Source organism: Castor canadensis, chromosome 7, assembly GCF_047511655.1.
Source record: "Castor canadensis chromosome 7, mCasCan1.hap1v2, whole genome shotgun sequence".
Lineage (NCBI taxonomy): Eukaryota > Metazoa > Chordata > Mammalia > Rodentia > Castoridae > Castor > Castor canadensis.
The window spans coordinates 17,223,521-17,237,929 of NC_133392.1; the positions used below are offsets into that span (position 1 = coordinate 17,223,521).

General features: G+C 46.7%; 1 protein-coding gene across 7 annotated transcripts in view; it reads left to right on the plus strand.

The window, feature by feature from the left end:
* Nrap (nebulin related anchoring protein) overlaps positions 1–14,409 on the plus strand; it is a 68,077-nt gene that overhangs the window by 41,516 nt on the left and 12,152 nt on the right. For 6 of the 7 annotated variants that reach the window (XM_074078271.1, XM_074078269.1, XM_074078270.1 and 3 more), the window contains 10 exons: positions 182–280; positions 1,848–1,952; positions 2,662–2,769; positions 3,315–3,428; positions 5,341–5,538; positions 7,149–7,253; positions 8,384–8,482; positions 9,442–9,546; positions 9,888–9,995; positions 10,832–11,143. In XM_074078271.1, coding sequence (XP_073934372.1) covers positions 182–280; positions 1,848–1,952; positions 2,662–2,769; positions 3,315–3,428; positions 5,341–5,538; positions 7,149–7,253; positions 8,384–8,482; positions 9,442–9,546; positions 9,888–9,995; positions 10,832–11,143 — 1,353 coding nt within the window. The remainder of the gene's footprint in view (positions 1–181; positions 281–1,847; positions 1,953–2,661; positions 2,770–3,314; positions 3,429–5,340; positions 5,539–7,148; positions 7,254–8,383; positions 8,483–9,441; positions 9,547–9,887; positions 9,996–10,831; positions 11,144–14,409) is intronic. The other variant, XM_020166990.2, reaches the window with a different exon arrangement.

Here is a 14,409-nt window from a genome sequence, read left to right on the forward strand (position 1 = left end):
GTTATTCTTAAATTGAAACAAATATTAACCTGAAGGCACCTAGGATATAAAGATGGAGGTAGCCGAATAATAATTATGTTCACAAATTCACTCTAATCTCAAGCAACCTATGATTTTCTCTTTCAAATGGCATGAAAGAGCAGCACAAAATTCACAGCTTTGATCTTTTCCTGCTCAACAGAAGAAGTACCGTCAGCATCCAGATGCTTTGAAGTTTACCAGTATTAAAGACACTCCGGAGATGGTCCAGGCCAGAATTAGTTATACCCAAGCAGTGGATGTAAGTGATAATGTATATACATTATGACTCTAAGAGTGAGCTCTTCTTTCAACAGTGTGATTGAAGCGGAGGGGATCTTGGGCTTGCTCCTCTCTCGTCCTGAGGATGAAGGGGCTCCTTGTCCTTTGTGAGGCTCCCCTTAGCAGGGGTGCTGCCTCATTAGGATGCAAATGGGGCGTTCCTGCACTTAGGATGCCAAGTGGGGCTCTGCACCTCACTGCCCCATCATGCTCTCCTTCTTTCCCATTTGCATGTCTCATGGATTTGTCTGTGGTGAGGCCCTTTTTCCCCTTCTCCTTTTGTTTGAAAGTGTTGTTTTCAGAACTGGAACTTTGGGTGAAATTCTTGTTAGTTGGAATTCTGGAGACAGGCGCAGGACTCTGTAGGACCTAGGGGCAGGAATTGTTGCTCTCTCAGTTCCACTCTTTGAAAATGATTTGGGTCTGATTATACACATTAGTCTGATTTTCAAGGCATTTCTCATATTTTTGTTTATTATGGAAGACCAAGATTTGACCCTTTGCTCTCCTAGCTCCAGGATCGCTAGAAACTAAATGGAACGATGAGGCTCTGTAAGAATTCATTTTAGGTCATGGATTAGCTCTGTTAGGCTGATTTTACTGAGAGTAGCCCATGAATGTTTGTGTAAAGTAGACTTGGCCTTTTAAATATCCTCAAATCATTCAACTTACCACAAAGAAAATTTACAAACCCCTCCTCTCTTGGGGGTTCAAAATTCCCTCCCTGGCTTCTCAGCAAGTTCTTCTGGCTGAGTCTTCTTCCACAGGCATCCCAAAAGGCCCAAATGCCTGTCAGAATACTCAGTGGGATGACTCAGAAGTTTCTGGATTTAAGAATTTATGATTTCTTATTAATCAGCCCATCAGAATCAAATCAAATTCTGAGAAACACAAATGAATTTCTTGGAAGAAAAACAATACCTGCTTCATCCTTACCTTATCCAACTCTAGGGGGCACTGCTGTGATACGTAGAAACTTGGACACATCTGATAAGATTTGGGACGGAGAAAACAGGTTTAGAAACTTTCTTTGGTGACTGATACCAATTCTGTGTGTCATTGCAAATGCTAGGATATCCGAAGTCCATATCAGAGTTCTGGTAAAGAGAATGCCAGACCTACTCAGAAACAATGATTAGGGCAAGAATCCTGGAGATGGGGGGTGGGAGGGTGAAGGTGGGCACGGTGAGACCTCACCTGGAAGAGCCATCTCCTTGTACGACTTCTGCATCTATAGTCAATAACCAAATGACTGGAAGGTGACTGTGCCTCATTTTCTCCTGTGATACTAGTCTCAGCAGGATACAGAGTGGAGCCTTCACAGCGGGAAAGGTTTCAGCCTGTCGTGTTCTGAGCTGGAAAGTGGAACTGGGGAGAGAGTGACACATGTGTCACTGTACCATAAATCTGGGTGGAGGCAGGGTGCTGCAGTCAGGTCTCTAGGAGCACATGGCAGTTGCAGTCCTTTGGTCCCCTGGAGTGTAACTTGGCTGGTGGCTGCATGGTAGAGGCTCTGAATCTAATGCAAAACCTCTCTCCACCCACAGAGGTTGTACAAGGAGCAAGGAGAAAACATCAAGCATCATTACACTCAGACTGCTGATCTGCCTGAAGTCTTGCTGGCTAAGCTGAATGCTATGAACATCAGTGAGGTGAGGCCAGCCAGAGGGACACTGGCTTCCATGACAGGGGTCCAGGGATTCCTTCATAGGCAGGCATAGGCCCGAGCTCACTCAGAAGAGCCTGCACTAGTTTACTGCACTGCTGTTGCCCTCTAGAAATATATGATCCTTTTGAACAAGGAAACCCACATTTTAATTAGCATTGGACCCTGCAAATTATGTCTCTGATCTTGCAGAAGAGTCAAGCTTGCTTTGAAAGAATGAGACCAGACCTGCCTTATACCAAGAGCCTTTGTACAGAAGGCTGAAATAAGGGAGTGTCACAATAAAGCTGAGTTCCTCGTGGCTGTACCAAGGAGACACTTGGGGGCTTCATCTCTCCCCTCCATAATCTCCATCAGCATCTTTCCTGCTCTTTAACAGAGACACTTGGCTTTTCTTTACCTTGCATAAAGAGTGACGCAAATGCACTCTTATGCCTCCTTTATCTAGTTAGCTTTCTGCTCAGAAAGATCTGGATGTGTTGGACTCCAGAGCCCTTGCTTTTAACCCCTCCTCTCTATGGCTTTACCTGCCAAATCTTGGCTAATTTTCTCTAAGCCACATTATCTCTAACCCCAGCTGGATGCTGGGGCTGGAGGAAGAGAAACCAACAAACCAGACTCCCATTTTGGTAAATCAGAGGTTAGGAAACCAGCAGGTCAATGTGGATCGTTCTTTGTACACATCTTCCCATCAGACACGTTATAAAGAATCCTGGAGCAAACTTCGAGATGCTGGATACAAGTTGAGGTCAGATGCCATTCCGTTCCAGGCGGCAAAGGCTTCTGGTGACATCATAAGTGATGTGAGCATCCAATTCTGTGACAATGCTTGATCTGAGCCAGTTTTCTGTTCTGTTGCCTCTAACCCCTGCCTTTTCTTGCCTGCGGATACTATCCTCTTCTCTCCAAACTGGCTGCATTTGGGCAATCAGATAATGACCAGTGAGAAAGAACACATCTTAACAACAACAACAAAAAAAATTCCCTAGCCTGGGGTACAAAGCCAAATGTGCAACTGTAAATATGGACCCTGGGCAGATGAAATGCACCCTTCACCAAGAGTTTTCATAAAGCCAGTCTGTGTAAAAAGACCGTTAACAATCTGTGCACCTTCTTCCAGCCTGGGCCGCCCAAGTGCTAATGCGTCCTGCCATTTCATATCGGAGCCCTTTAGTCATTGGGAGTCTTGCATATGAAAGAATAGACCTTTGGACGACTCCCGCGCGTTTTCTTTTAACTCACCCAGTTACTGTCAAAAGAACAAAACATTTTTGCCCAATACCCACCTCTTCCATTCCGTGTCCCTTGTCCCTGAGCTGTTACTCTCTCCCGCTCTCTTTCCCTTTAGTACAAATACAAAGAGGCATTTGAGAGAATGAAAGGACAGATGCTTGGCTCCCGGGGCTTGGAAGATGATCTCAGCCTTGCACATTCAGTGCACGCGACCTCATTGCAGAGTGATGTAAGTGGGAAGAAATGCACCAGAGCTGTGGGGCCTACCTAATGATGCTTATAGCACAGCCCATGCATGTCGCCCGTCTTTCTGGAAGTGGGTGTTGGTTCTGTGGCAATGCAGAATCACCTCTGCTTAAACTTCTTCCTCTGTAAAAGGAGATTGATTTACTTGACCCCCACCTTCCCTTCCGGACTGGGCATTCTTGGTTTGGACCAGTGGCCACAGCTGGGGGCCTGTGGGCTAGATTTGGCCTGCAAAGCTAAATCTTTGGTCTGTGGAGTGAATTAATTGCAAATATTTGAAAGTGGAAAGTTTGACATAAAAGTTCTAGTCTTCTGGCCAGAAGCTAAACTGGATTCCTAAGTGCTGCACAAATGCAGGCACCTGAGTTGCCACCACCCTCAGATGGTTGACTGTGACCCTTTAGATGCTGGCATGTGTTTGTGTACATGGTCTCCTTGCACATATGTGAACTGATTAATGTCAGCCATGAAATCGTGTCCAACAGCATATTCCTGTGCCAGCATATTCCTGTGCAATGTGTCATTCCTGTGCAAACTGTCTCTGGGAGTTCCTGATTTACTGATAAGGAGGCTGAGACCCAGTGGCTCAGTCTCTTGCCTAAGGTCAGCTAGAAAAGGCAAGGCCAGGACATGGAGTCAGCATCCTTTCTACGGGCTGAGAGCTCGTGCACAGCCCAGAAGCACATGCACTGGCCTAATAAAAACAGCCACATTCATTGAATATGTTTCCCTATGGCTTCACATGTCCTCTGTCATTTTGTTCTCTTCCTCAGTTTCCCCATTTTTGGGGTAGTATTGGGGTTTGAACTCAGGGTCTTAGGCTTACTCTACCATTTGAGTATGCCCCCAGCCCTTTTTTTGCTTTAGCTAGTTTTCAGGTTGGGTCTTGAGTTTTTGATTCTCCTGCCCAGACCTCCCTGATAGGTGGAATGAGATGGGGTCTTGCTAACTTTTGCCCAGGTTGGCCTCAAACTGTGATCCTCTCAATCTCTGCCTCTCAACTAACTGGGATTAAAAGTGTGAGGCACCACACCTGGCCTCAGTTTCCCCATTTCTAACTGACTTATGAGTATAGGGTTAGACATGAATTGTCCTTGCCCTTGTGCTAGCAGAGGGCAGGATCAGTGGAGGTGGGAGTGGAATGTTAGGGCCTAGAGGCTGTAGCTGCCAGGGGACAATGGCAGGATGGAGGATGTGAAGAAGAGGCAGTGATTATGCATCTGATACCCAAGAAAGTCCTGAGTTTGTTTCATAGATCTTTAAACAGCTTCTCCAAGGTCTGTGTGAGCTGGAAGTCTGGAATGGGTTTCCCTTCCTCTCTTGGAATGTGTGTTGGGTTTGGGGATTATCTGTCTCTCATGACTGGTTCTCTAAGCAGTCACCCTCCCCAACCAACCCCCCCCCACACACACCCCACACTGCTGGCTTCCAGAATACCTTGGAAGTCATCTATTTGAGGAAACTCTTCCCCAGTTAATGTGAGAGGAGATTCCCTGGCATCTAAAACCTGAACTTGAGCAGACAACTTGGAAAAGATGCTAGACGGAGTACTGGTTGATTATGGGTTGTCCTTCCTCTGAAAAATGGAATGATGTAAAACATTGAGCGAGGGAGTCACTGACAGTAGATCTGTCTCTTGGATGTCTATTTTCTCCTAATAGGAGTACCACTGTCTTCTTTACCCAGGTCAATGACCTCCAGGAGCTGGGGGTGGGTGGTGGGTAAGCATCTAGAGCTGGGGTTGAGCCCTGCTTATTAAGCAGTCTCCATGAGAAAGAGCACTGTCCCTGCCAGGAACATCCCCCAGGATGACCTGGGACAACTGCACTGCAGTTGCTCTCTGCTGGTGAAAAACGACTTTGAAATAGTCACTGTTGATCTGTCTGCCCCTCTAGGTGAATTACAAGAAAGGCTTTGAACATTCAAAGGCACACTTCCATCTGCCGCTGGACATGGTAACCCTGGTGCATGCCAAGAAGGCTCAGACCCTGGCCAGTGACCAGGATTACAGACATCCGCTCCCCCAGTACACGTCCTTAGCAGAAGACCTGAGGCTGAGCTGTGCCAAGAAAGCTCACAAATTGCAGAGTGAGGTAAGGAGGCCTGGTCTCTCCCTCATGGCCCTTCTTCTCGAAGCTGTGACTACAAGGCAGTGACCTGCAGCTCTTGTTGGCTCTGTGGAGCCTCCAGAGCTCAGGAGTCCTGAACATGCCAGCTTCTCTTGAATCCCAGCCTGAAATCCCCTGCACAGCCCTGAAGCATCTACACTGATCTAATAAGATCAGCCACCATTCATTGAATATTTCTGCAGAATTCAAGGCATCATGCATTCACTCATTGTTTCATTTAATCCTTACAAAACCCTACTTCGATTGCCGTTATCCCATTGTCCAGAGAAATCACAGTGAGACCAAAGAAGGTAAATAGCTTGCCCAAGATCACACAACTGAAAGTGAGAAATGCAGTTCCTGGATTTGAATGTCAGGTGTCTTCCAGGTTCATGGGTTTTCATGTTCACGATGTGCCAGTGGTCTGGCTTCTGGCTTCAGATTAGATTGGGGTTCCACATGGTGTTTCTTGAATCCCTGCCTGCTCCTCTGGGGAGGGCTTAGGTGTATTGGAGACATTACTCAGAGCTTGTCCGTTGAACTCACTCACTTCAGAAAGAGGAGATTTCAGGGGGACAGGCAGGGAATGAAATCCAGGAGCTCCTCCCTGAGTCCTTCTGAGGCATCTTCAGGCTCCTCTAACCTGCATGTCCCACTCCTGATGCTTGCTCTCTGAGACAGGCAGCCCGGGGAGGGTCAGGAAGCATTGAAGGAGTCTTCCTTCCCACAGAGGTACAGCATCCTGTTCAGTACCCACCACACCTCCCAGCCTGCTAGGAGATGCACAGGTAATGGGCCTACGTAGGGAAGTCTAACACAGCGCAGGACCTCTTTCCTAGTTTGTTAGGGCCTGTGAGTTGAGTGGTGCTCAGATCTGGTGTCTGTCATCTCTTGGAGTTTTATGTCTGTGCATGGCTTTTACTGAATGACACCAACTGTCAGGAACCTAAGAGCAGCTGCAGGAAAGAGGGGGCTGCCATGCCCATCTTGGGCCCATTTGTCACTTGCACAGAGCCCTCGCTTGCCCTGCCTCACTCTGTGATGGCAACTGGAAGGCAGCACACCCAGGAGGTGCCTTGCTGGCTGAGGGGAGTGAATCTGGGGACACTTTAAACTGTCAGCCCAAATCACTCAGGTCCATACACTCACTCCTATCCACACAGATCCAGATTATTTAGATTCATGTAATAGCTCTTTCCTAATCCATGATTAATTAATACCACCCGCTGCCACTGGCTTTTGTTTTAGAAGACCTGTTAAACCATTTGCACATTTGCCCCAAGACACCTGACTTTCTAACCACAATCCACTTCAGCGTTTATTTTTTGATAGCTCACGTGAAAACAAAAATCTGTCTAGCATCCCCAGAACAGCTACTCTGAGACAAGTGACAGCAGAATTCTTTACTTCTGACCTATATTTTTCTCCTACTGTGCACTTACCAAGGAGCAACTGCACAGTAATACATTCGGAGAGACTGAGTCAACCTTGGGTTCTAATGACACCAACAGACGATGTCCTTTGACCTCTGGCTCCTCTTTACTTCCTTATTCTAAGAATTTGGCTTTTCTCATTCTTTGTATTGTTGCTTGTAGAATTTGTACCGTTCAGACCTGAATTTCATGCGAGGAGTCGCCTGTGTTGTTCCTGGCACATTAGAGATTGAAGGGAGAAAAAAAGCATCTGAGCTCATCAGCGAGGTAACGGGAGCAGGAGATGGGTGTATGGTATTCCCATAACATGCTGTTCCTTGACCATCAGTCTGTTACCTTCTGCCAAAACTGGTTGGACGTTGAGTTGTAGCAGTGGTGCTCACTGCTGAGCCTCTCGCCTGGCTTCTTTGCTAACTGGATTCTCCATGCAGACTGGATGACATTTCAGACAGTTTTGTGGATAGATAGTTCTTCTTATGTCCCTCTGAAGAGTGGCCCTGTGGTACAGTGCAAAGCAGACGGGCTTTGGAAACCAATAGATAGAGACTGAAATTCCAGACCAGTGCTCACTCACTGTGTGACCTAAGACCAGTAACCTCTCTGACTCAGAGCACCCTGTTTAGTTTTTGTAAGGCTCAACTCTTATCTACACCCTGTGCCCCTCTGGCGGCTGTATCTGAAATGGTTGCAATAAGCTTGGTGAGGATTTCTTGGTTAGAACACAGAAATCTCAGAATTCAAAGCTTTCTGAACTCCTGGGGAAGCTTGCTCACCCCTGAAAGGTGCCAGGACTGCTATTCATGGCAGATGCGAGGACAGGCGACATAACGGGAACAGGGGGAGTGCTCCCTGTGCCTGCAAGCTTGGGTGAGCTGACTGTGTGCTCTCTGTGGGTTCTTAGTTTCCACTTGTGCTCACCTTTTCCAATGCAGTCTCTTTGGCAATGCTTTCTAAAGCCTGCATGCACAGTATCCCTGTTTGGAGCTTAAAAAACAGAAAACACAGAGTTCTGGGCTCCACTGGTGATTTTCTGAATCTTGCCCTCCTGGTGGGGTTGTTTTTGTTTTTTTAAGTTGCACAGGTGTTCATGTGCACCCTCAGAGCTGAAGAGCCCCAGGTCTCTGTTCAGGAGCAACCTGTAAATTTAAATGATCACATTCTCTTCCATAGCAGAGGGCTAGCTCTCCTGCTACTAAGCATCAAATTCAAGCCATTATACTTTCTACACCTTCATCCAGTGTGTTCTGAGGTCACAGAGCAGTTGACCAACTGGATTCTGGAGCAATAGGCTGACAGCCTGTACAAAAGGAGGCTTTAACTAGTACATAAAGGACTGGTTCTTCTTTGGCCTCACACCTGACAGAACCCTCTTCTTCCTTTCTCATGTGTGAACTCAGAGTAAATACCGACAGCATCCTGGGTCATTCAAGTACACAGCAGTGACAGACACTCCCAATCTCCTTCACGCAAAGTTCAGCAACCAGATTACAAATGAGGTAAAATCTCCTGATGGCTTTTAAACACTGCTAGATTGTTTAAAAAAATATGTGAATGTTTGCAAGCTGGGAGGAGGGTGAAGATCTTGAGTGTTTGCGTGGAGGTTTGGCTCGAAAAGAACGCTATGATACAGAACCTAAAATATCTTCCAGAGAGAATGGGGCTCAGGGTAAGTCTGGTTTAGCCTACAGTCCAGTTCCCCTAGCGCAGGCTCAGACCAGCCTCATCAGTGTCCTGTGGGAATGTCTTGGAAATGCCCACCCTAGAGCCACTAAAGTTAGGTGGAGATTTGGCTGTGTATACTGTTCATTCTCACATTCTCCAAAGTCCAAAAGTAAGAAATGGATGCTGGAAAAAAGGAAGTCCACAGAGGTGGAATTCATGATCGTGGATAGAGTTATTATGAATGAAAAATTCTCATTTAACCTTTCTTGACTCTTTTGTGAACTCAGTGCTGTGGGGTGACAATGCCTTTTAGAATGGGCTCTGGCCTTAGAGAAGTCAGCAAGCACAGACCCATTTCTGATCATGAGGACTGATGCTTTTGTAGCAGACAAGGCCATCCAGGGTAGCCATGGAAAGACCAGGAAGGTGCAGGAGGCAGAATAGGGTTGGCACTGCCTTCCATCAGCAGGACTTCCCTACATTCCCAGGACTTACCTTATGCTGTGTCCTCAAGGAAAAGCACATCATTAATATTCTTCAATTTATTTGTCATTTCTTGGCCTATTATTTACCACAGCAATTTGCAGCTCCTTCTGTATTCCCTTCATTTCCCTTGATATGACTCATGAAGCCTGTCTTTATTGCAAGAAACATCTTCCCTGAGGCTGAAGGTGTGTTCAGAACACAGGGAATGGCCTTTCACTATCATGCTTCCCCAGCTGTAAATGAAGGACTTCCCACACTGCAGAAACGCACAGCACTTGTCTTTTTGCCTTTTTGTTTTGGGGTATAGCGCCTCTATAAAGCAGCCGGAGAGGATGCAAGACACCAGTACACAGTGACCTTGGGTTTGCCTGAGTTTGTTCGAGCAAAAACAAATGCAGCCAATCTGAGTGATGTAAGTCTTTCCTCTTGAAGTTCAAGCATGGTCCAGGGCATGTCTGTTTGTCTTTGCAAAATGATCTAACAGTGACCTTTCCAGCATTTGCAGGAGCTTTTTAAAATGCATGTTTGGGATGCCTGTGTTCAATCCACATACCTTTTCACAAATGTGCTACAGACATATGTGTGCTCAAAGCCTACCACAGGATGTGTGCTAATGAGATTTTCTCTGCAAAGTAGAAAACCTTTACAAGTTAGAAATCAATTCTGGAAGACCATGCTGCAAATGAAAGGGATAGCCTTTGCTGGCTGATTCATGTATTTTTTTTTTAAGATGTACATGTGTTCCCACTTTAGGCAAAATACAAGGAGGCTTGGCGTAATCTTCGTGCTCAAGGCTACAAGCTGACAGCAGATGCCCTCTCCTTCCAGGCTGCACGGGCCTCTGGAGAGATAGCCAGCGATGTGAGTGGAATGCTATGACCTTCCTCTTGCCTAATTTCTGTTAACTTCATGTAAAACAATGTCTACAGCTGATTTTCCTGAATTAAAGCAAATCTATAACCATGTGAGACAAGATGTCACCTGCAGAATATATTAGCTATGAATGAGGTCCTTAGACAGAGAGAGGGGAAGACAGGCTCTGCTCATCACAAACTAAATTCAGGCAAAGGGCTGGAGCAGGATGGATGGCACTGGTGGTTTAGTTTTAATTGCAAAGTCTAGGCAGCAGTCCTCCATAATAAGTGGACCACTTGTTTTGTAACCCCACCCAGAATGAGAGAGAGAGTTAGCAAGGGAGATTGCAAGGCAACCATAATGTTCCTTCCCCTTGGCTTTCTGTAGCTTCCTGAGACGGTGTTGGGGGTTGCCAGCTGTGTTTCATACCACAGCTTTGGGACATGAAGGTGACTTTCTCTTTCCCACACACAAATCACAGAAAATGTGGACTTCAAATAAATGAATCCTGTCTTTTGGGTTTAATGTTTTGCCAAGCGGGAATGGATAAAACACAAGTTTCTCTTTTACCTGTTTTGATAAATTCCTTTTGGCCATGGGACATGTAAGGGCAGGTGAGGACCCTAACTTTTGTTCTGAGGATCTGATTTTAATTAGATAGGAAGAGTGGAGCAATGTTTTCATTGTTTGGCCCCTGGGGAGTAAGGCACACTCTCACCCCACTGTGGAGGGTCTCAGAATTATCACCTCCTAGAGCAAAAAGAGGTGATTTTTAAAATCAGGGTCTGTGATGACAGTGCAGATAGAGTTTAAGCGGGCTGTGTGCTGGTCTGCCCTTTCAGTTTCTCTACAGGCATGACTTTGTGAAGGAGCGAGGGCAGCAACTTGGGATCCAGAGTGTAAGTGACGACCCCCGGCTGCAGCACTGTCTGAGGATGGGACAGCTGCAAAGCGAGCATCAGTACAGGAAGGAGGCGGCCAGCAGCCAAGCTCAGTGCCACCTGCCCATGGACATGCTGCATCTCGTTCACGCCAGGAAGGCCCAGGCCCTGGCCAGTGACTATGACTACCGGACGCAGTACCACAAGTTCACAGCACTGCCTGAGGACCTGAAGATGGCCTGGGCCAAGAAAGCCCACGCTCTGCAAAGTGAGGTAGGGGTCTTGGGGGATGCAAACTGGGCTCGGCTCCCCCACCCCCGCCACCACACCTGGTTCTAGACCCTCTGCATCTCAAACAATAACCTGCTTGGTCTCTGTTATCTAAGTTGACATCATTCATTTAAATCATTCAACCAATATTTATTGAGTGCCTACTATATACAAGGCACTATGCTAGGCCGTGGGAACACAGCAGTCCACAAATGAGTTAAAAAAAAAAATGCCTGTGTTCGTGGAACTTGCATTATTCTAGAGAGAGATAAGCCATGATAGATAAGGAAAATATGTGCGTCAGATGGTGATACATGCTAGAGAGACAAATGGAGCATGGAAGCAGGGTAGGAGGGTGTGTGTGTGTGTGTGTGTGTGCGTGCATGTACAATTTAAAATAGGGCATCAGGGCCTTTCTCACTGGAAAGGTGACATTTGTACAGAGGCCTAAAGGAGATGAGAGAAGGGGATGGGAATTCTAAGTAAACAGAAAGCAAGTTCAAAGGCTAAGGGATGGAGCAGGAGCACCCCTGGCATATTTGAGGCCAGAGTGAAGTGAGTGAGTGAGTGAGGGGCTGTTTGAGATGATGGGGTCAGAGTGGGGGCCAGGTTGAGGACAGGAAGGATGGGGGTGAGGCTACAATGACTGCCTGACACCAACTGACTGCTTCCCATTGCTCTTGTCCTTGCTACAGCTCCGGGTGGGGACAGTTGTTGCTCCTGTTTTATGGATGAGGGGACAAGGGAGGTACTGAGGCAGGGCTGGCTTCAGAACCCACACTCTGAAACCCCCTCTTGGAGGGAGCTTGGAGCAGGAGCGTCATACCCCTCATGGTATAGGTGTACACCCCAAAGCCCGGAAAGGGGAGTCCCTTCCCCAAGCAAGGACACCTAGCAGGTGGGAAGGGATAGTCCCAGTCCTTCCCATGTCGTGAGAGGAGGCCCTGGAGTCAGGCCTCTGAGGTGCATATCCCACTCCTCCACACTGACTGCAAGAGCCTGGACAGGTCCCTTGCCCTCGCTGAGCCTTGGACACGGTAACGATAACAAAGTCGTCACAGCTAATGCTGTGTAGTATGCACGGATGGCAGGCAAGGTGCACACGTCATCTCGCCATGGCAACCCGAGGAGGAAGGTACTCTCACTTTAAAACATAACTCACGGGCCTGTTGACACATTGACCCTTATCATCAGTACCAGGGCTTCTCAACTTCAGTGCCTGTGACATTTTAGGTGACATGATTCTTTGTTGCAAGGGCTTGCCCTTTGCATTTCCAGACATGTAGCAACATACCTGTTCTCTGTCCTGGGTTGGTGCTCATTGCGCCAACCAAAAACGTCTCCATATATGGCCGAATGTTTGTGTGGGACAAACTGAGCCCTGGTTGAGAATCTGGTTCTCAGCTGAGAACTGGTCATATAGATGAGAACTGCTTCATATAGATGAAGCAGTGAGCAGATGCCAGCTCCATGCAACTCTAGAACAAGTATTAGCTGTTCTAAGGTGCTCCCTCCACCAGGGCTCACAGCTGTGGTTGCCTTCAGGGCAATGCCTGGTCTTAATTTAATTGTATCTGGCAATAAATGGAGTATCATACACACATAAGTGATTACTATTATTATAGTAATGGCCTTATTAAATCATCAGTTTAATTATTAATTGCAGTTTGTTGGCACTGCGTTGCTCACCTCAGGAGTGGTGGAGTAGGCCTAGTTCATCTGAGCCCCCCAAAGGATTTGGTTACTAAGTCAGGGCTGGTCCAGGTTCCACTGGGAGTCTTTTTGCTACCAGGGAGTGACCCTGAGGACTCCCCTCCATCTCCCTCACCAGAACAGCTAGTTCAAAGGGCTCCAGTGCCAGACCCGGCACACTCTTGTTACTGCCCTATTTTTTGGGAGAAAAGAAACCTTCCTAAATAGGACAAGCCCTTGAGGAAGTCATGGAGGCCACCTGGGAGAGAGACGGGAGGCCGAGCTGGAAGCCAGAGGGTGGAGGCTGGAAGCAGGGCTTTGTCCTCCCTTGCCTGGTATTCTTGACCGGCCACTTCACTTCCTTGGGCTCCATCTCTGCAATGGAAAAGCAAAGAGTTTGAATCTGATCCATAACCTCAGATTTTTGGAATTCATAGGGAAAATAGTTTTTTTAAACTGAGGGGATCAACATAGTGTCAGATTTTATTTTACTAAGTAAGGAAAAAGAAAAAAAAACACTAAATACTATCTGATGTTATGATTATGTCATTATTTCTGAAAAGAAAGGAAATTTTAACGCTAAAAATTAGAACATTATCTGAAAAGGGGAAATGGTAGTTGGCAATCTTATACTGATCTTTTAAAAGCAGGATCTATATTAAGTTTTTTTTCTGGTACTGGGTTTTGAACTCAGGGCCTCAAGCATGCTAAGCAGGTGCTCTACCACTTGAGTGATGACACTAGTCCTTTTTCTTTCAGTTTGTTTTTCAGATGGGGGTCTCAACTTATTTTGCCCAGGCTGGCCTTGAACCATGACCCTTCTTGTCTCTACCTCATAAGGAGCTGAGGTTACAGGCATATACCATCATTCAATGTCTGAAGACTAAGAAATTACTGCTAAAAACGTAAATTATCTATTGAGTCATATGCGTTCCTTTTAGACTACAAAGTTAGTTAATTTGGGAGTCTGAATTCCAGGTTATTGTGAATAGTAGATCCACCCATTCAGTTTTAGTGTAGTCATTACAAAAAATCCAACCTCACGTGGTTGTATTATACAGAAAAGGAAACAAATGCTCAACAGAGTCCATACAAGTCAGCCGTCTGGGAAGGAGTCCATGCAAATTGAGCTGCTTCCCCTGTCCTCTCCCACCCAGGAGGGAAAGAAAGGTCAGACTAGAAGGGTTCAAGAGATGCTCCCTGCGGAGTGTGAACTCCTCAGGGCCATGATCATCCAGGTCATGCCCCAGGCCTGCTGCTCTCAGCAGCTCACCTGAGCTACATCCCTCAGGGATGCATGCCAGTTCTTTGGCCTCTTCTGTCCTTTTCAAGTCTGTCATTCCCTGCTTCCTCTGTGGTCTTATGCCGGGGCTATAGGCAATCTTGAAAAGCACATGCTCTGTCCTTCCCAGGTGTGGGGCTCAGGTAGACTCTGAAGCTGTCCAGGCTCCAGTTTCCCCACCAGAAATAGCAGCGACAATAATTATAGCAATCACTATAATGTATGGAACCCTTGCCCTGGGCCAGGCATTGGTATAAATACTTTGCAAAAATAATCTCACTTGATATCTAGGCAG